Below are 23,209 nucleotides of genomic sequence, written 5' to 3'. Positions count from 1 at the left end.
AAGCTGACTGTGATGATTTCTCCAGAGCTCCATTGTTTTCCTAGGCTACTGTATCTCAGTCTTGACAGGAATTTTCACTTCATACACCCCCACTTTGGAGCTGACTCTGTCCCAAAGTCTTTCCTTGCTTTTATCAATGGACTGGACAGGGCTGCACATGCTGTTCCCAAGCCACCCCCAGGGTATTGAGGGGGCTCTACCTTTGCCCCCACATGGTGTACTTTGCTTCATTTCCTGCTACAGCTGTCATTTGACAGAGCTAGGTCTGAATAAGTATTAATCACACCAGGCTAGGCCCTCTGAATTGGAATGTGAACTCAAAGGCCCTGCACAGTTTACTGGAGTTAAAAAGTAGTCACTGGGCATTATTAAGCTTGGTCTAATGTACAGATTCCTAGAGTCAACCCTTCCCACCACTTCTGATGATGACTCAGGCCAAAGGCTCTATCTACCACGGGTATAAGGTCACAGCTATTCTATAGCTTGGCCCAGATTCAAAAAACCAGGGACAAAGTTTCAGGAAGGATTTTATTTCCTTTCTTATTTATTTTTTTACTTTAGTAAGGCTGGGGACGTTAGATCATCATACCACATGGAGACTTCTGTCCTAGCAGCAAGTTCAAAATTACTAGGTCATCAGGAAAGTCACGATTCTATGCAAAAATGCATCGTGATTTTCCTGATGACCCAGTATATATATAACCAGATGCTCACTTCAAAGTCTTCTGAAGAAAGCCAGAAAGACTACAGGCTCTTAGAAGGCCATTTTTTTCCCACTTAACCATCCTAACACACTCTCAGCAGCCAAGTCACAGGACTGTCATTAGGTGACAGGAGTCTTAACAGGGCACAGGGACTGGATCACACCAATCTAGCCACTTTGCAGGCCTTAAGATCATGTCCGTCTTCAAGGACAGGCTCTACCTAGACTCAAGAACACAGGCAACTGAAAAGCAAATGGCAGCCTTCAGAGACAGCCCAGCCAGAAAAGAGTCAGGACTATTCTTCAAACACCTGCCTTCCTCATAAAGCCTCCTGAATGCCTGGTAGGATATGACACATGCACTTAAAAAATTCTATGTAATAAAATGATATATTTTAAAAATTTGTCAGAGGGTGCATGCACTCACCAGAGAGAGAAAGTGAGAGCAAGAAAGCACCCCAGATGGGGAATAGTCATGCCACAATCCTTTCTCCATTTCTCCTCCCTTTTGTGATGTTGGGCACACACACACACCCTGTGTACTTCCCAGACAGGGGATTCTAACTGTACTGTCAGCCGTGTAGATTCCAGCCACCTTAATCACCATGCCATGGGCAGGCCCAAAACTACTTCAAGTTTTAAGCCATGTGCTGAACTCTCAAATAATCTGCTGGTAGAAATGTTATTTGATACTCTTCAGATGAATCTGGCATGTAAACTCATGCCAGATTCTTTCATCTAGTGGTCTTTTTCCAGGGACTTATTCTGGAGAAAGAATAAAAATGCAAACCAATATTATATATAAGAACATTATTTGAGCCAACTTGGTAACCTAGTGGTTATGAGAGCCAGATCTCCATGGTCAACCACAGGAGTCCCACCAGCTTGAAAAACACACTGGGTGCTTGCATGCCCCAAACCCCAAAAGGATGGAGACACGGAGAAGGGATTACAGCATTACCATGCCCCATTGCTTTCTCCCTTTCTCTGTCTCTGACAAGCAGATGTGCCCTCTGGCAATTAAAAAAAAATAGTAATATTTCAGCATCATTTGCAATAATTAGAAACATCCTTAATATCCAGTACTGGGTATTAGGCAAGTAAACAGCCATATAACTATTATGTAGTCATTTAAAAAGCAACTATGGGGAGCAGGTGATTAAGGTGCTAGATTCCCACAAGGCTGACTGCAATTCAAGCCCCAAACCCTGCAACTTGAAAATCACAACAAATAAATAGATAGGTAAATAAATAAATAAATAAATTTTGTATTTTTGAGAGCTTTTTGCTATAGGGTGCGTGCGCTTGCCAGAAAGAGAGTGAGAAATCACTCCCCAGGGGTGATGGCCACTCCACAATCCCTTCTCCATTCTCCTCTCAGGATCTTGGGCACGCACACACACATGCCCAGCGTGGGTTTAAGCCACTGGGTCTGGGACTTGAACCACAGTCAACTACATGGGAGTCCAACAACATAGCCATTACACCAATTGCTTGTCCCTATTTTATTTAACTTTAATTATTTATTTTAATTTGACCAGAGAGAGATGGGGGGTGGGGTATGGGTAAAGGGAGAAAGCAATCCACCAGGTCCAGGACTTGAACTGCAGTCAGCCATGTGGGAGTCCAGCACCCTTAACCACCATGTCACTGCTGTCCCTCCCTGATGATTTTCAAGTTGCCAGAATCCTGGGTTCAAAGGGTGACTGGCCATGTGGGAGGCCAGTGCCTTACCCACTATGCCAACTGCTGGCCCCATAAAGAAACATTTAAAAATATTTTCCCCCTGGAATTTTAAAACTGAGTTAAACTTCAGCTTTAAAGGAATCAGGGGCAGGCAGGTGGCATGGTGGTTAAGGTGCTGGACTTCCAAATGGCCAACCACAGTTTGAGTCCTAGATCTGGCAGCTTTCTTTCTCTGTCCCTCTTGGGTGAATTAAAAATAAATACATAAAATTTAAAAGGAATGGAATCCTGGAGAGCCTAGTACAATGAATGAATCAAGACACATCACAGATTAATTTCAGATCTCTAGAGATGAAGAGAAAAAAAATCCCCCAGCTTTCAGAGGTAGTGGTGATAGGAAGAATGAAGCAGAACTAAAACTGGCACTGGGATGCTAGAAATCAGTACAGCTTACTTTCATTAAAAAGATAAATAAAAATTTTAACAAAAGAAAGGCACTGTGGGGACCAGCAGATAGCTTATCAGTTATACTGCTGGACTCACACAGTCAACCATGGTTCGAGTTCTGGACCCAGTGGCTTAAAATTCGTGCAGGGGGTTGGGTGGCGAATAGTGGAGGGAGGCGGCAGGTGATGTTTCGGTTAAAGACACTGGATTTCCTCATGGCCAACCATGGTTCAAGTCCTGGACCTGGCAGCTTCCTTTCTCGTTTTCCCTCTTTCTCTCTCTGTCTGGTAAAATTTAAAAATAATAACAAATGGAATTAAATAAATAATTTAAAAAAACAAAAAAGTCAGGTGCATGTGCATGTGTGCCCAAGATCCTGAGAGGAGAATGGAGCAGGGACTGCAGCATGGTCACCCCCCCCCCCAGGGGAGTGATTTCTCATTTTCTGTCTCTCTCTGTCTCTCTGCCAAGCACAAATGCCCTGTAGCAAAAAATCTCTCTCTAAAAAGAAAAGGGGGTTGGTCCAGCCAGGTGGCATTATGGTTAAAGTGGCTGGATCCCTACTGGGTGATTCCAGCCTTAGACCCAGCAGCTTGAAAAACACAACGAATGGGGCCAGCAGGTGGCATGGTGGTTAGGGCGCTGGATTCCCACATGGCTGATCGTGGTTCAAGTCCTGGACCTGGCAGCTTCCTTTCTCTCTCTCTCTCTGTCCATCTCAGGTCAAATTGAAATAAATGAATGAATAAATAATAAATTAAAAAGTTAAATAAAATAATTATTACAAAAAAAAAAAAGAAAAGAAAAAAGAAAAAACCACAACGGGCATCTATGTGAGCATACCTAAAATCTCAAGAGGAAAATGTAGAAGGGACTGTGATGTGGTCATCCCCCAGAGGGTGCTTTTTCACTTTCTCTCTCTCCCTCTTTACATGCCCTATGGCAATAAAAAATTTATTTAATTTAAATTGTAAAACCTTTCATTGTAAAAACTTTTATATATTATTTTTTAAAAAAGGAACAATGTAGGGCCAGCAGGTGGTATAATGGTTAAGGGCACTGGACTCCCATGTGGCAGACTGCGGTTCGAGTCCGAGACCTGGCGGCTTGCTTTCTGATTTTCCCTTTCTCTCTCACTCTGTTCCTCTCTGGTCAAATTAATTAATTTTTTTTTTTTTTAAATGCAATGTGTTGAAAATTCTGAGAATGATCTCCAACTAAGAAAATCCAGAGAGACTGTAATTCAAACATGAGGCTAACAAAATTTTAATAAAACACTTTTAGATATAGAAGGACTTAAAAACTGAAAGGTTAACCAATGTATTTGAATGATTGGTAAAATTATCAGGTTTTTCACAGCTCTCATAACATCTAGACAAAACGACAATAGGTACAAATAAACTATTCAAATTTCAAAACAGGGACAGTTTAACTAAGGAAAAAAGCTGCAAAAAAATAAAAGGAAAATGTGAATTTGCCAATAAACATTTATCCAATGATAATGAGAACAATAACATTAATGTGGACAACATAATCAAAATTAGTGATATAAGTATGATGGAGGATAGGGGATACGAATCTGAGAGAAGAAGCTACTACAAGAGCTAGATCTTCAAGTACTATAACAACAGGAAGTACAAAACTGTCTAGAATTGGCCTAGCATGGTACTGGAGTCAGCAACAAGCAAGTGCAATGCTGGATGCCCCAACAACTGATTGTAGATTTGGGTCCTCAACCACGTGACCTGAAACTTGCCAGGTGCATGCTCAAAGTCCCGACAAGCTAGAAGACCAATGAAAGGAGACTGCAGTGAGAAAAGACCCTATTGAAGGTGCGCCTCACTCTCTCTAATGCACATGCACATACTCTCTTACTTAAAAACAACAACAATCTAAAATTGATAAATTTAGAAAAAAGTATTGGGTCATTGGAAAAGTTATGTATTTTTCTGTTTTTCTATGTAAAAATACGTCATGATTTTCCTGACAACCCAAAATATAAAGATTTAGAGATTCAGGGGTAAATCCCATAAGAAATGGGTTAAAAAACTCACACTGGGTGCATGTGCCCAAGATCCTGAGAGGAGAATGGAGAAAAAGGGATTGAGGCATGGTCAGCCACCCCCACACACACACACCCCGGGGTGATTAAATTTAAAAAACACGAAAACTAAAAAATTAATTAATTAAAAAGTAAAATATAGTAGATGGCATAGTGCATGTCGCTGGACTCCCACATGGCTGACACAGTCTGAGTTTCGAACCCAGTGGCTTGAAAATCACACAGGGTGCCTGTACGTGCATGCCCAAAATCTTGAGAGAATGGAGGAGAAGGGATTGAGGTGTGGTCATCCCCTTCAAGGGGGTGATTTCTCACTTTCCCTCTCACTGTCTCTGTCTTTCTCTCTCAAAAGAGCAAACACACTCTAAGACAAAAATCTCTTAAAAAAAAAAAAATAGATGGGAACTAGATTTTGCTCCCTTGGGACAGGGTCATGACTTCCTTAGAAAGATGTCAGAACTGCAACTCCATTTATCCCAACCAGCTAAAAGCACCAAGTTCTCAAATGAGCAAAAAGCAGGTCCCTTCCCACCCTGAGGTGAATATGACAGAAACAAACTCTGCAATCGGCTTGGTCAAAGAGTAATAAATATTACAGGGACCAGCAGTTAGCATAATGGCTATGTTGCTGGACTCCCATGTAGCCAACCACAGTTCGAGTCCTGGACCCAATGGCTTAAACTCATGCCGGGTGTGTGTGCATGTGTGCCCAAGATCCTGAGAGGAGAATGGAGAAGAAGGGATTGTGGCGTGGCCATCCCCCCTGGGGGGTGATTGGGGGGTGATTTCTCGCTGTCTGTCTGCTTCTCTGTCTTTCTGGTGACCGCACATGCCCTATAGCAAAAACTTCTCCAAAAAAAAATAATAATAATAATAAATATTCTGGTCTGAGAAAGATCTCAGATTTAGTCATTGGTTTTGGTCTTTAAACAGTTAATCTAACTTTAAATGAAATGTAAGGAGGGTTGGCTAAGGATCCCTGATCTGGTTCCAGAGTTTTGGGGGTTGTTTTTAACTTATTTTACTTCTTTCATGAATGAGAAAGAAGGGGGCAGAGGCAGGAAGATAAGATACCCTCACCAGGTCTCAAACCACACCATTCCTTACCCCCAGCCTCCCAGGCAGCCTTGTTCGCAAGTGTGTCTATGTCAGCCCAGAATCTGAACCTGGGTGTCCCATATACCTCCAGTATCACACACTACCACCTGAGGGCTGCAAATGAGCCCCACAGTGTTTTGTCTAAGGGATACAATGAATCATGAAGAGGAATACAATGCTGACCTGGAGGAATCAAGATGAAGCCCACTCCAAGGAGACAATACTCTGTGGTGTTCTGCACTCTGTCAAGTTTATCTAGCCAAGGTCATGGAAGTTTACAAGACATGGCAAGCTCTCTGAAAATGGAAGCACTCCTACAGGTGATGATACATACACCAAGAATGCTACTGCTAGGACCTTGCACTTGTAAGCAGGCCGAGGTTTCATCTTTCTACAGCTAACAGCAGGCTTGTTACGGTCTCTAGTAGACATCTCATAAACAAATTAGACTCCTTTCTGGCTCTAAACAGTCTCTTGCTGTGCTCTGTCACTTAAAAACATGTATGGCTGGTACAGTAAGATGTTCTTGGACTTCCATGATTTCTATTCTAGAATGCAGTCTTGTGTTGCTCTGTGCTGCTGAAACAACTGCAAGACCTAAGCCTACAGTTTGTGATATATAAATGAACCTTGCAGCATCTGCAACATTTTTGCATGACAAAATCAGATTTTCTTCAGAATGTTGCAATTTTTATATTAATACATCTTACATTTAATCTGAGTTCCCAGTTACCACCTTCCCTCCTCCCTTTTGAAAAAAACTGCACAATTCAAACTGTAGATTTAAAAGTGGTTGGGAACCAGCAGTTAGCATTAATGGCTATGTCGCTGGACTCCCACGTAGTTGACCGTGGTTCACGTCCTGGACCCAGTGGCTTAATAAAACTCACGCCGGGCACATGTGCGTGCATGCCCAAGATCCCGAGAGGAGAATGGAGGAGAAGGGACTGTGGCGTGACCATCCCCTCTGGGGGGAGATTTCTCGCTTTCTGTCTCTCTGTCTCTCTCTGTCTGTCTGGCAGCGCACACACCCTATAGCAAAAATAAATAAATAAATAAAAATAAAAATAAAAAGTGGTAACTTCTACCTTATGCTTCAACTTCAATACAAAGTATCTGAGTAACTAAAGCATCAGCCAGACAGAATTAATCCCAAATTAGCCAAATTACGGTAAAAAGAACCATACTTCATGGAAGACTAAAATGGGGATAAGGGAGCTGGGAGAAGATATAACAAGGAGTACCAAGGCAAGCTAGTAACAAAACAAAGAAAGGTATTAGAAAAAGTAAAAAGGTACAAAGAGAGCCATTAAAAAATGAATACAAGACATGGCTGCACAGAAAAGAACCAAGTGATTAGGCAGAAAAACACCATTCACATGACATATGTTATACCTTATCTTTGCAAAGAAAAGACAAAAAAAAAAAAGAATGAACAAGCAAACATTAAGGTTCAAAATTAATGATACTTGCCCTCAGGAAAATAACCAGAACAACTACACTTAAACAACCAGGTCAATTTGCCCCATCAGGAATTAGGATGTGAGGGAGACAACTGTTAGCAAGAATCTAGAAGTCTTAATTTAGGAGGGGAGGGTTTTAAAAGACTTACCACGGGACCTGTATTTGGAGGTGATGATTCTTCTGTGCACATAGACAAGACAGAGAGGGAAGGCATCTGGGAGGATGTCAGGGTTGGCACCTCTACACCACTGTCCAAGTTCAAAGCTGAAAGCCCAAGAGTATGATGCCCATTGAGCTCACTGGCACTGCTTTGGGTGGAAGGCTTTAGGGAATTCCGGAACGTGCCATTGCGGAGGCAGGATGTGCTATGGAAAGTGCTTGCCAGCTTGGCTGTCTTCTGATTGCTGTCATCAGAGTCAAGTTTGGGGAAGGACAGGGATTTAATATTGCTTACTGCAGGGATGGGGGGTAGGGAAACTTTGGAAGACAGCGACATCTTTTCACAGTTGCCCAACTGTGGTAAGGTTATAAAGCCATTGGGTTTATGAAGAGGCTTGAAATCTAGGGTCACCTGTTCCAAGGATGCCAGGACCTCCTCATCCTGTAACACAGACCCAGATCCTCCCCTGGGCAAATTGCTGTCCAATAACTGAGCCATAATGGGTCCAGTGGTTCCTACCAGAATGTTTCTCAGCTCTTCCTTCTCATCAATAGTTTTTAACTCCAGATTATCAAATGGGTCCTCTTCACACTCAAAGTCAGCAGGATTGAAATCTGCTTTTGTGTGGGGTGGACTGAGAACTTTCTGTTTTGTGGCACTACTGCTGACCCGAGTTGGGGTAAGGATGCTATTGTGCTGTAAGCTGGCAAGGATAGGATTAATAGGAGGTGGCATTGTGGCTGTGCTGTGAGTCTTGGAGAAGCTCATTTTGCTGTCACCTTCTGGGCCACTCTTAGAATTCACTTTGGCTTCTGCTTCCTCAGCCTTGCGTTCTGCATCCCGCTGGGCTTCTTGGATTTTTTTGATATCTTCGGCCCACTCAATGGTTTTTTTTTCCAAGGAGAAGTCATACTGTAGAGAGAGAGTGGAAAAAGGAGATATAAATCTGGGTGGTCACCTTTCTCCCACCCAATTCATTCCTGCCTTACTCCTGCACAAGAGGGGAACTGGGCAAGGCAACATTAAAGGCATATGGGATAATCCCCAAACAGGAAGATTGAGACTTCCAATGTCTTTACTCAATTGAACCAAACTATGCTGCCAGATTACTTCTACAAATTAACTATAAAAAACTCCTGCCACCTATAATCCTGCAGGTTGGGCTAAATGTGCCTTGCCACATCTCTTGGTTCTCTTTTGGCCATGCTTCTTGAGATTCTTTGGGGTTTTTTTGTTTCTTTGCTTTTTTAAAATTTGCTATTGGGTACATGTGCTTGCCAGGGAGGGAGGGAGAAAGTGAGAAATCATCCTTTAGGGAGATAGCCATACCACAATCCCTTCTCCTCTACCCTCCTTTTGGAATTGTGGGCATGCACACACGTGCACTGGCTTGCTTTTGAAGTTGCTGAGTCTAGGACTCCAACCATGTAGTCAGCCATGTGGGATCCAGTCACCTCAACCCCCATGTCACTGACTGGCTCCTTAGAATTCTTTGTCAGTAGCTCAGAAACCGATCAGACACCTCTGCTATAAAGCTTTCCAGATGGCCCGTTCCTTCTACTGAATGCTTATAGCATTGGTCTCTATGACTCATTTGAAACAAACACCTGTAACAGCATGAAGCTTTTATCTTTAAACTTTTCTTTTTGCCACAGGCTAATGTGTTCACAAGGTTGGAAGGAGGAGAGAGATGCACCCTAAAATGAAGTGTAGTCACATCACAATCCTTTTTCCTCCATTTCTCCATCCCATCAGGATTTTGGACACACACACATGCCCAGCATGTTTTTCAAGCTACCAGTGTCAGGATTCAAACCACAAATGGCCACGTGGGATCCAGCTCCCTGTGCACATCACTTCACCACTGTGCTCGGAAGCCTGCCCTGTAGCTTTAAAGCTACAGATTAATCTTTAATCTCTTAAGAGTTTCCCAACAGGGAACCAACAGTTAGCGTAATGGTTATGTCGCTGGACTCCCACGTAGTCGACTGCGGTTCGCGTCCCGGACCCGGTGGCTTAAAACTCACGCCGGGCGCGTGTGCGTGTGTGCCCAAGATCCCGAGAGGAGAATGGAGGAGAAGGGATTGCGGCGTGACCATCCCCCCTGGGGGGTGATTTCTCGCTTTCTGTCTCTATGTCTCTGTCTGGCGAGCACACACGCCCTATAGCAAAAAACCTCTCAAAAAAAAAAAAAAAAAAGTTTCCCAACAATATCACAAGCCGCTTGCGGGCAGCAACCCAGCTACAGACCATGTATGGGTCCCTACTACCTAGCACAATGTCCTAAATAGATCACATACTCAGTAATAAACATCGTTAACATTAAAGAAACAAACACCAGATGACATGCATGGTCTTAAGCACTTTTTATGAATTAATTCTGCCTTTCCTCAGCAACTCTTTAAAGTAACTACCGTAATCCCTACTTTATAGGAGCCATGCCAAAAGCCATAAAGCTGGGAAGTGACAGAACCTGGATTTGAACTCAGTCTGATTACAGATTCTATGCTTTAAAGCCACTATTACATTATAATGAACAGTTTTATTAAAAACACAGGAAAACTTATTAAGAAATCTAGATACAGGGGCCGACAGGTGGCATAGTGGTTAAGGGTGCTGGACTCCCATATGGTCGACCACAGTTCAAGTCCCAGATCTAATGGCCTGCTTTCTCACTTTCTCTCTCTCACTCTGTCCCTCTCTGGTTAAATTTAAATAAATAAATAGGGGCCGGGAGGTGGTGTGGTGGTTAAAGGCATTAGATTACCACATGGCTGACCATTCAAGTCCCAGACCTGGAGGCTTGCTTTCTCGCTTTCTCTTTGTGTGTCTTGCTCTGGTCAAATTAAAAATATAACAATAATAATAAAATAAATAATTCTTTTAAAAAATAATAAATAAAGTTAAATAAAGTAATTCTTTAAAAAAAGAAGAAAAGAAATCTAGACAGAGGCCAGCAGGTGGCATGGTGGTTAAGGTGCTGGACTCCCACATGGCCAACCACAGTTCAAGTCCTGGACCCAGTAGCTTGAAAACCACACTGGGCACATGTGTGTGTGGATGTGCAAGATCCAGAGAGGAGAATGGAGAAGGGACTGCTGTGTGACCATACCCCCTGGGGGGATGATTTCTCAATTTCTTTTTCATTGTCGCTCTCCAATAAGCACATGCACCATATGGCAAAAACCTGAAAAAGAAAAGAAAAAGAAACTAGATCTATTCAGATTAAGATTTTACATAGCTGGGGCCAGCAAGTGATGTGGTAGTTGAGGTGCTGGACTCCCACATGGCTGACCACGCCAGATCTGGCAGGTTGCTTTTACTTTCTTTCTCTCTCTGGTGAGTGTATGTGCCCTATACCAAATTAAAAATAATAATAAATAATTAAATAAACAATTCTTAGGAAAAAAAAGATTTCATATAGCAAATTGCACAATAATTTGCTTCAAGCTCCAATACCTTCAATCACAGCTCAGTTCATAAAAATTTATATGCTTGAAAAAAATACACCTATTATATAAAGCAAAATCTTCACAGACCAAGAGAAAAGTCTCTGGCATGCATTCTAAAGCTCTAGACCTAACTATGTCTGTGGCCACATCCATGGTTGGAAACACATTACAAGTAAAAAAGTGGTCCAGCCTCAGTTGTAGCAAACTGAAATACAGTGCTGGAAACCACATGTCCGAGTGTAAGTTTAGACCTTTAGTCCACCTGAAACACTCCGGGTATATGCTCACCTAGGATCCTGACTAGCTGGAGGGCTGGGGGAAAGGAACCACAGAGTGTTGAGACCGTGTTCAAGGTGAGCCCCATTTGCTCCCAAGAAATAAAATTTAAAAAAACTTTAAAAAGCCTCTGGTCATCCCCAAGCCTTTCAGCTTTAGCCAAAACAAGAGAAGACTAGAAATAAACATGTCAAGAAGTGCATTTGAATCCCTGAGCCAGCTGCACCCCAGCAAGACACATGGGGAGAATCATTGTGTTTCCTTTCCCATTAACAGGTTAGAGAAATCAGCAGTGGGCAAAAGACTCTGCTGCTTCTAAATGTGGAGAAAATCTAATTTTGCAATGGGATTTCCTCCAATAAAACCTGAGACTGTAACCAACTTCCTACTCACTACAAACACAGGACTCTAAAGCTTTACTGGAAGACAAATGGATATTTCTTCCCTTTTCTAGCAAATCTTTATTGAGCTTTTGTCTTTTAAGTACCATAGGGGGCTAGGCAATGGCACAGTGGTAAAGCCATGGTAAAGGTCACTTTCCAGGACCTCCCCAAGAACATCAGGCATGTGCACGAATATACTCATGATCCAGGCCAGCCAAAATGAGTGGATGGTGGCAGGAGAACCCTTTTAAGGGTACTTGTCTCTCTCTTTCGCTGTCTCTCTCTCTCGAAATAAATAACTAAATAAACTTTTTTAAAAAGTAATAAAGATAGAGAAAAAAGAAGTGGGGGAGGGAGTAGAAATATTAAAGTAAAAAAATAAGAGTTTTCAGAGTATATTAATAAATTACAACATCATCTAGCAGTTACAGAGTACTAGAAACTAGAGTAAACATATAAACGCATTATTTTCCCTAATCCTTTTAACAACTTTAAAGCTAATAATCATAATTTTATAGATTAAGAACTGGAGGCTTGGAGAGTTTAAGAAAACTGTACTAGATTACATGGCAATTCCAGTTCATGTCTATTCTAAACCATGACACTAAGGTCACCCTACACTACTGAGGTCACTATCACCACATTCGATGGAATCACATTCACAACTCTAGACACAATAAAGGCTATGTATGTTTTAGTAGCTCATTCTGATGATACTTTAGCTGAAACATGATTCTGTACTGTCCTGTAAGGAAAAAAATGACAAACTTCTGAGAAGCTTCAAGCCACCTCGTCTAGGGCTCTGTGCCTGACTGTTCTCTAGGTGTGTGGGGGGGACCAGCACCAGCCAGTGTTTAATGATGCTATGTGCAATCAGAGAAAAAAAACTGAAGATTTCAACTGGCTCACACAAGAATGGAGCTTAGTGCCTAGGTCTCCTTTTTTATTAGCAGGTACTATGAGCACAATGAGCCCAATACTATGCATTTATCAGTGCTTCACACTGATCAAACAAACAGGAAATTCCCAGCAAAGCCTATAATGGCAACAATTTGGAATTTAAAACAAGTTTTCTGAATATATCAATGAAGTAATGAATAATATTAAAAACAAGAAAGAGGTATTTTCTTTTTTTCACCTTCTTTTTCATTTTAGGTTTTTGCCATAGGACATATGCGCTCATGGGAGAGATAGACAGACAGAGACAGAGAGAAGAAAAGTGAGATATTACCCCCTAGGGGGATGGCCATACTGCAATCTTCTCCTCCATTCTTCTATTGGAATTTTGGGCAACACACACACATGCCTGGCATGATTTTCAAGCCACTGGGTCCAAAACCCAAACCTTAGTTGGCCAAGTAGGAGTTCATTACCTGAACCACCATGCCACCTGCTGGCCTCAACAGAGGTGGTTTTTAATCATATCGCTAACAGTATCGTGCACACAGAGAGGTATTTAATGACTATCTGTTTTCTTTTTCTTTTTTTTTTTTGGTGTATGTGTCTGGAGAGGTTTTTGCTACAGGGCGCAGATGCTCGCCAGAAAGAGACAGACAGAAAACGACAAATCACTCTCCAAGGGGGATGGCCACGCTGCAACCCCTTCTCCTCCATTCTCCTCTCGGGATCTTGGGCACGCATGCACATGTGCCCAGCGTGATTTAAGCCACCGTGTCTGGGATTCAAACTGTGGTCAACCACATGGAAGTCCAGCGACACAGCCATTACAACAACTGCTGGTCCCAACTATCTGTTGTTTTCAATTAAAAAAAAAATTATCAGACAAACAGAATTAGTACAAACTTGAAAATTTACCTTACCTACTTATAAGGTACATCTCTCTCTCTTCCAGGGTCTAATAAAGTCTCCATAGCAAAATTATCAATTAATATCAAAATACGTAAGATGATTGACATCATTAGACATTAGGGAAATGCAAATCAAAACCATAATGTCAGACAACTTCACAACCCCAAAGATGTATAAAATTAAAAAGTTAAAATAAAAAAAAAAAAAAACTTGGCAAGGACAAGGAGAAAATGGAACCCTCGTGCAGTACTTTGGGATTGAAAGAGGATTTAGCCACTTTGGAAAACAGTCTGTCAGTTTCTCAAGATGTTCAACACAGAGTTACCATATGACATAGCAATTCTACTTCTACGAATATACCCAAGAAAGCTGAAAACATGCATCCACACAAAAACCTGTATTCAAGTGTTCACAGCAGCATTATCATAATGGACAAAAAGTAGAAGGTACCAAAATGTTCATCAACTGATGAACAGATAAACAAAATGTGGTATTATCCATTCAACAGAATATAACATTACTTGGCCCATAAAAATGAAGTACAAATACTTCATTCATATGACATAGATAAACCTTGAAAACATTATGCTAAGTGAAATAAACCAGTCATAAAATTTACATAATATTGTAGGATTCCATTTATATGATATGGCCAGAGTATGTAAACCCACAGAAATTGAAAGACTATTGATTACCAGGAACAGGTGGGAGGGAACCCTAATGAATATGGTGTTTCTTTCTTTTTATTTTCTTGGAGAGGATTTTGCTATAGGGTGTGTGCGTTCACCAGAAAGAAGAGAGAGAGACAGAAAGCAATAAATCACCTCCCAGTAGAGATGGCCACACTGCAACCCCTTCTCCTCTATTCTCCTCTCGGGATCTTGGGCACACATGCACACATGCCCAGTATGAATTTAAGCCACCGGGTCTGGGACTTGAACCCACAATCAACTAAATGGGAGTCCCGCGACGTAGTCATTACACCAACTGATGGTCCCTGGGGTTCCTTTTGAGGGTAATAAAAAACTTCTGTGATTAGTGGTAATGTTTACACAGCCTTGTGAATATAAGAAAAACCCAGAAGTCCATAATTTAAAAGAGTAATTTTTATGATACATCAACAAAGCTATTATTTAAGAAGAAAAAAGTATGAGAACTTATGACACACAGACTGGAAAATAAAACTTTTTCACAGAATCACGGTGATGCCTTAGTGAATCCCCAGAAACAAAACTTTGCCAAGAAGTTGTACTTTAAAAAATCTTAAGTCACAGGAAGAAGTATCTGAGTACCGTACATTTTTATTTTTCTAAGTAACTCCTCTAAACGGGAAGCACCTTAAGGGCATTTATCTCTATCCCCAGAAATCAGCAAAGCACTTTTCCAAAGGAGGCATTCCAAAAATGTATACTGAAAATAAGGAAGTAACACAGGAGTACTTTCTGCTTTCAAGAAGTTAATTTGAGGGACTAGCAGTTAGCATAATGGCTATGTTACTGGACTCCCATGTAGTCGACCACGGTCCGAGTCCCGGACCCGGTGGCTTAAACTCACACCAGGCGCATGTGCATGTGTGCCCAGGATCCCGAGAGGAGATTGGAGAAGGGATTGCGGCGTGGCCATTCCCCCTGGGGATTTCTCACTTTCTGTCTCTCTGTCTCTGTCTGTCTGGCAAGCGCACGCACCCTATAGCAAAAACCTCTTCAAAAAAAAAGAAAAAGAAAAAAAATAAAAGAAGTTAATTTGGTACTTTCATACATAACTAAGCTTTAAAGATGAGAGAGATGGAAAAAAGGTCCTTGAAACAGAATTTAAACACAGTTCAGGAGAATAAACAGACCTTAACAAATAGCTTTTAGTATAGTGAGAAAGAGAAGAATATTTCAGGCACAGATAACAGCTCATGTATAAAAGGCACAGTACAGGCATGTACTATTCAAAGTATGTTTAATAAATTGCCAGTATGCTGGTTTACAGGGAGCATGAAGGAGATGATAAGCTAGGGTACTTTGCTGTTACCTTATGTTTGGACTTATTTCAATAAGGACTGGTAAATCGATACACATTTCTCAACAGTTCTGAATTGGGGTGTGACAATTTAAAACTTTAAGAATACTCTATAACCAATGTGAAAAATACAAAGAAAAGTGTAGGCGGACAGGCCAATTAAAGAGGCTATAACAAGCTGGGCACAGTAGCACATGCCTATAGTCCCAGCTACATGGGAGGTTGAGATAGGAGGATCTCATAAACTCAAGGCCAGCCTGGGCAACACAGCAAAGACCATGTTTCTTAAAATAAATAAATAAAATAAAAATGTAATTGAAAGAGGGACTAAGGAACAGCCAGTGGAGTGGTGGTTAAGGTGGCTAGATCCAATAAAGCCAAAAGTGTGGTTCAAGTTCCAGACCTGGCAGTTTGAAAAACATACCAGACATGTGTACATGCATGCATGCCCCAAATCCTGAGAGAACAGAGGAGAAGAGACTGCATCGTGACCATCCCCCTGGGGGGAGGGGGTGATTTATCACTTTCTCTCTCACTGTCTCTGTTTTTCTCTACCTGGCAAGCACATGTACCCTAAGACAAAAACCTCTAAAAGAAAAAAAAAAAAAAAAGATGAATAATTCTTTAAAAAAAGGAAAGAAAATAGCCAACTATTACAAAGTAAAGAGACTCCTGCAACAGCCCAAGTGAATAAAGTAAGGCTGAACTATAAGAGTGAGATAAAGTAAAAGAAAAATATATATAAACTTCAGTGACTATGAAGACAATGAGGATATTAATACAGAAGAAGGGGGAAAAAGGTGAATAACAAGTTATTGGGTAATGGAGATTACCATTGTTTTGTACAAGGAAAAGTGCCCATGAATGTACAATCTAACATTACACAAAATCTGTGTGTGTGTGTGTGTGTGTGTGTGTGTGCATGCACAAGTGTGTATGTATAACATAAGCCAGGCAGTACCAGGAGCTAAAAGAAAAATAAAAGATGTAAAAATAGTTCTTGTCTATTTCACTATACATCAAACTCTTACTCTTTAAATGCACTAAATATTAACTAAAATTCACCACTTACCTGTACTTCTCTGACAACCTGCAAACAATCAGGCAAGGAGAAGCCAATAGGTAGACCAACTTTAGCTGGTGTTTTGAATTTGTCTCCTATCTTAAATGGGACATCATCAAGGTAACTGAAAGTCCCTATAATCAAAAATAAAGTAAAAAATATCAGCAAAGAACTTTATTAATTGTTTTGGCATAATCTTATTATGTGGATACACATTACTTTGTACTATCCTAAAATTAGAAATAGCAAAAAATTCCTTCTCTGACTGCTTACCTTTTCCTGACCCTCTATCTCTGAGAAGGAATGGCTACTTCAGTCCACTTGAAGTAATAGGGCGTATTTTCAGTTATGCTTGGTGTAAAAGCTGAAGTACTCACGGTGGCCCAGAAGGCCTCCTCAGCACCCACAACCTCTCCGCCCTCATCTACTAGCAGTCATCTTTTGGCTTACCACACTAAGTCAAGATGACCTCTGTTCTCAACAATGATAAGCTCAATCCACCTCAAATATTCTATACTGGCTGTTCCTTCTACCTGGAATGTTCTTCCCTCAGAGATTCATGCAACTCAGTCCTTCACCTCCTTCAAGTCTCTGCTCAAATGTTACCTATTTAGTGAGGCTTACCCTGACTACCCTATTTAAAATCACCAGCCCACCCTTGCTGCAGTACTCCAATATAACTATCAATCGTTTGTTTCCCTTCTATCATTATTAGATCATTGACTTTTTAATTATATTTTTTCCCAGTGGAATGTAAGCTCCTGCAGGCAAGTATTTAAGTCTGTCTTATTCAGTGATGTATTCTCAATACCTACAGCACTACCTGGCATATATAAGACATTTAATAAATTATGTTGAACGGACAATAGACTCTCCACAAAAGAACCTCCTTGACTATAATTTCTCTAGAATTATTTTTTAATTAGTACAAAGAATTACTGTAATTAAAAAAAAAAAACCTACATTCCAGAACAATGTGGAAATATTTATGCAGCACAACACTCGTATGACAAAGAGAAAACAAGACAAGATCACAAGAATCTGAATAGGATTATGGAGAGACACAGTCACACACAACTGAACTGCTTTAATCCCCTAAAGGTTCCCAACCAGTCATAACTGAATAATACAGGAAAATCAAGACATGATCATCAACTTACAGGGTCAGGTGAAAGGAAAATGCCTCTTGCATATGACTTTGGCTAGCATACCCGCCAAATTGTGCTGTAGTTTATTTCCCAGACCAGTTCCAGGGGGCTAACTTACTGACAGAACCATCAAGAACGAAACATAATTTCATTGATAAATAATTTTTTAAAGATTTATTATTATTTTAATTTAATTTAATTTAATTTTCTATAGGGCATGTGCACTCACCAGAGAGAGAGAGAGAGAAAGAGAGAGAAAGTGAATTCCCCTCAAAGTGAGTTCCAGGACTCAAACAGCAGTTGGCTATGTGGGCATCCAGCACCACCCCAACCACACCACCACTTGCTGGTCCCTTGTTTTTTCAATATTAGCAGATAATAAGGCTTACTTCTGGATACCAACTAGTGTATTTTCTTGGCTGTTCATGGACACAGAATAAAACAATTACACCTCTTCTGTGAAGACAACTTCTTTCCTTCGCAAATACTAAGGCTTATCAAGGTCACAATATTTTCTTTTAGTATTACTTAATTTTATTTTATTTATTATTATTATTTATTTATTACCAAAGAGAGACACAGAGAGAGAGAAAGTGAGATAGTAAGCCATCAGGTCCAAGACCTGGACCATGGTCAGTCATGTGGGACTGCAGCACCAACATCCCAACCTACTCTGGTCCCGAGGTCAGGTATTTTTGTAATCTTGCCATCATTTTCATTTCCTGGGGAGGTATTCTTCTAATACACCTGAAATCCTCGATCAGGAAAAAGGCTCCTAACTCCTACTCTTGAAGGAAAGAGTTTTTTTTTTCCTATCTAACTTCTAACCAGAATTAAAACATTTGAACTGTGTCTCATGCAGCTAGCAAATTAAATCCACAATTCTGTTCAATTTAACAATTTTTAATAAGGCATAACCATAATTATAGTAACACTGCAGGAAACTTTCCAATTTTCATACATACTCTTTTTCAGCTGACAATGTCTATCACATCCCTACCCTTATTGAGTAATTAATTATTTGTAGTCCTTTAAAAAATAACTCAAGAATTCCCTTCTCCATCTCAGAACACATAGTTCAAACTACCACCTCAAGACTTACCATTATGTAGCATTAATATTATAGTTTGTTTCCTCATTCTCCCAGTAGAGACTGAGTAAGATTCTGAGTGTCCGTTAACAGGAGAGAAATTATTCCTATCGATATCCCCCAAATTCCGCATAATGTGTGGCAGATAAGATTTGTTCAATGAATGAAGAACAAATAAGACATGATTTTATACTTCTTTAACTTTCACCTGCACTCCAATTTATATCTGATTAACACTCACTAAAATTCAAATGATTTACCAAAAATGACAAGGTTAGCCATGGAAATGTTTTCAACATAGTACTCATATAAGATACTAACACACATCTAACATTCTGAACAGTCACAAAAACGTACTAGGTGTCCTTTCCCCATCACCGGAAAAAAAAAAAATACCAGGAGTCATGACAGCTTGCCGACAACATTGTGTTGGTTATATCACTTCAAGCCTCTGACACTTATAAAATGCCTTATGTTTTAAAATAAAAGCAAAGCTCAAGGGCCCAGCAGGTGGCATGGTGGTTAAAGCTCTGGACTACCATATGGCTGACCACAGTTTGAGTCCCGGACCTAGCGGATTACATTCTATCTCCCTCTCTCTCATGTGTACATATGTCCTGTAACAAATTATAAAATAATAATAAATAAAATTAAATAATCCTTAAAAGAAAGCAAAACTCTATTTCAAGAAATTTCTACACATTTTCTATGAAAATAAGGACTTAATTATTACTGAAAAATTCTAACTTCAGCTAGTGCCTTAATTAAATGAAAATAGTGGGGACCAGCAGGTGGTGTGGTGGCTGAGGCGCTGGATACTCCAACATGATTGACCACGGTTCGAGTCCCAGATTTGATGGCTTGCTTTCTCATTTTCCCCCTCTCCTTCTCTGATCAAATTAAAATGAATGAATTGAATAAATAAAATTAAATAATTATTAAAAAATAAAATAGCTGGAACTTTAGCACTACAATGGAAAGATCTACAGTCAAGTTAATTACAAAATTGTCTTACTTAATAAAATAACCATTTAAAATAGGTTAATTATGACACAGACATTTTAGAAAAAGTGTTATCCACACAACACTAAAAATAAGCATATGTGAAATAACAAAAATGAGAATAAAATCTATCTACATTAATACTAAAATCTTTTTAAAAGCTTTGCCATAGGGCACATATGCTTGCTGGAGAGAGAAAGAGGGAAGGTGAAAAAGCACCACTCGGGGATGATCATACTGCAATCTCTTCTCCTTCATTTCTTCCTCCTGTCAGGATTCTCAGTGGGCACATGTGCATATGTGCACCTCAACTACCACGCCACAAGCTGATCCCAAATTTTATTTATTTATTTTTTTAGGAAAGATTTTTGACATGGGGTGCGTGGGCTTGCTGGAGAGACAAGGGAGAGACAGAGACAAAGTAAGAAATCTCCCCCAGAGGGGGGATGGCCATGCCGCAATCCCTTTTCCTCTCGGGATTTTAGACATGCACACACTTGCACCCAGCTTGAGTTTTAAGCTGCCAAGTCCAATATTAGACCAGAGTCAACTGTATGGGAGTCCAACACCTTAACCACTGCTGGCCCCTCCAAATTTTCTTAAATGAACAGTTCTATTATAGATCAGTGATGAGATTAAAGGGGAAACTACCTACAAAAAAAGTGCTATGTCAAAAGAAAACGGAGCCAGATGAGAACATTCTTCAAGAAAGGTGGTCAGTTTCCTTGCCTACCTTTCAGAGTTAGGGAACTTTGACAGTGGAATATACACTGAGAGGCGTATATTCCATCAGTGGATAGAATATAAAGTTCCGGCTTAGGACGGAAAGAGACAGAATACCTTTAAACAACCACTATATCCCTTTGTTAGCACCAATTACAGGTATCTGCTTTAAAAACCAGTTTCTTTTCACTAGCAAAGCCAATGCCAAGGTAATTTAGTGTATTTCCTAACCTTCCATAGTCTTAATCTTCCCTTTAAAAGCTTTGTTAACAGGAAATGATCAAACAGTTGAGTGATTACTAAGTAGGAGAAAGTAGTACAGATAAAAGGCAAAACAGTATTTAAAGAAACGGAATCACAGGGCCGGCAGGTGGTGTGGTGGTTAAGGGCACTGGACTACCACATGGCTGACTGTGGTTTAGTCCCGGACCTGGCGGCTTGCTTTCTCACTCCTTACCCCCTCACTCTGTTACTCTCTGGTCAAATTAAAAATAAATAAATAAATAATAAAGTTCAATAAAATAGTAAGTAATTCTTAAAAAAAATGGAATCAAGGGGCTGGCAGGTGGCATGTGGTTAAGGGCATTGGACTCCCACGTGGCCAGTCGTGGCTCAAGTCCTGGATCTGGTGGCTTACTTTCTCACTTTCTTTCTCTCTCTCTCTCGTTTCTGCCCCTCTCTGGTAAAAATGAAAAATAAATAAATAAAGTTAAGTAAAATAATTCTTTTTTAAAAAAAGGAATCAAAACAAATACAATAACCTTTTCTATAGTAGATAGAGATTACCATAAAGTAATACATAAAGTATAGTGCACTCACCGTATAGCAAAAAAAAAAAAAAAAAATCGAATCTTTGGAAATTACTTTTTTTTGGAGAGGTTTTTGTTATAGGGCGCGTGCGCTCGCCAGACAGACAGAGACAGAGAGACAGAAAGCGAGAAATCACCCTCCAGGGGGGATGGCCACGCCACAATCCCTTCTCCTCCATTCTCCTCTCGGGATCTTGGGCACGCACGCACACGCGCCCGGCATGAGTTCTAAGCCACCGAGTCTGGGACGCGAACCACGGTCGACTACGTGGGAGTCCAGCGACATAGCCATTACGCTAACTGCTGGTTCCCAGAAACTACTTTTTGATTAGGATGAAAGTGAGTTGGACCCCAGGTTATGTGCTGTAGCAAAATTATCAAGACAGAAGGTTGTAAATCTAAAGGAGTCTGGCCAATAAATACTTTTTTAGGGGGAAGGATTTTTTGCTATAGGGCCTGTGCGCTTGCCAGAAAGAGATACAGAAAGCGAGAAATCACCGCCTGAGGGGATGGCCACATTGCAATCCCTTCTTCTCCAGTCTCCTCTCAGGATCTTGGGCATGCACACCCATGTGCCTGGCATGAGTTTAAGCCACCAGGTTCAGGACTCAAGCCGGAGTCAAGTACATGGGGGTCCCTGGCCAATACTTTTCAAAATAAAACTTTCTCCATCTCTTTAAATTCCTAACCAAAATGTCTCCTTAAAAAAAATTTTTTTTTTAAGAAGTGTTTGCTATAGGGCGTGTGCACTCACCAGAAAGACAGAGAAAGACAGAGAGACAGAAAGTGAGAAATCACCCCCCTGGGGGGATGGCCACAACCGCAATCCCTTCTTCTCCATTCTCCTTTCAGGATCTATAGCACGCATGCATACATGCCTGGTGTGAGTTTAAGCCACTGGGTCCAGGACTCAAACCTCGGTCAACTATATGAGAGTCCAGCCACATAGCCATTACCAATTGCTAACCCCCCCAAAGATTAAATTTAAACGCTTATGGGGAGGGGTCAGTAGGTGGCATAATAGTTAAGGGCGCTAGAGTCCCACATGTCTCTCTCTGGTCAAATTAAAATAAATAAAATAAAGTTAAATTAAATAATCTTTTCTTGAAGAGGTTTCTGCTATAGGGCATGTGCACTCGCCAGAGAGACAGAGAGAGAGAGAGAGAGAAAGTGAGAAATCACCCCCCCGGGGGGGATGGCCATGCTACAATTCCTTCTCCTCCATTCTCCTCTCAGGATCTTGGGCATGCATGTACACCTGCCCGGCGCTGAGTTTAAGCCACTGGGTCTGGGATTCGAACCACGGTTGACTACATGGGAGTCCAGAGACATAGCTAGTACACTAACTAATGGTCTCAAATTAAATAATTCTTAAAAAAAAAAAAAGCTTATGAGGAGAGCAGGTGGTGTGGTGGTGTGGTGGCTGAAGCACTGGACTGCCACATGGCTGACTATGGTTTGAGTCTGAACCTTGGTGGCTTGCTTCCTCTCTCTCTCTCTCTCTCTCTCTCTCTCTCTCCCCCTCTCTCTCTCTCTCATGAGTGAGCACACATGCCCTATAGCAAATAATAATAATAACAATAATAATAACACATTATATTATTTTTTAAAAAAGATAAAGATTAAAAAAAAAGATGAGAGTCTAACAACGTAGCCATTACGCTATCTGCTGGTCCCTGTTTCTGGTGTTTGATGTTTATCTTCTATAGTTTAAAAAATGTAATTTGCGGACCAGCAGGTGGCACGGTGGTTAAAGCACTGTACACTCCCATATGGCTAACCACAGTTCGAGTCCTGGACATGGTGGGGTTCTTTCTTACTTTCCCT

At 40.7% G+C, this 23,209-nt stretch overlaps 1 protein-coding gene across 2 annotated transcripts in view; it reads right to left on the bottom strand.

The window, feature by feature from the left end:
- UBAP1 (ubiquitin associated protein 1) overlaps positions 1 to 23,209 on the bottom strand; it is a 57,630-nt gene that overhangs the window by 3,559 nt on the left and 30,862 nt on the right. For both annotated transcript variants that reach the window (XM_006143117.3, XM_014585797.2), the window contains 2 exons: positions 16,620 to 16,744; positions 7,609 to 8,532 (listed from right to left, as the gene is read on the bottom strand). In XM_006143117.3, coding sequence (XP_006143179.1) covers positions 7,609 to 8,532; positions 16,620 to 16,744 — 1,049 coding nt within the window. The remainder of the gene's footprint in view (positions 1 to 7,608; positions 8,533 to 16,619; positions 16,745 to 23,209) is intronic.

This window comes from Tupaia chinensis, unplaced genomic scaffold (genome assembly GCF_000334495.1).
Source record: "Tupaia chinensis unplaced genomic scaffold, TupChi_1.0 Scaffold000093_1, whole genome shotgun sequence".
NCBI classification, from domain to species: domain Eukaryota; kingdom Metazoa; phylum Chordata; class Mammalia; order Scandentia; family Tupaiidae; genus Tupaia; species Tupaia belangeri.
Note: the sequence above shows the minus strand (reverse complement) of the source record. Positions and strands in the feature narration are given on the sequence as shown.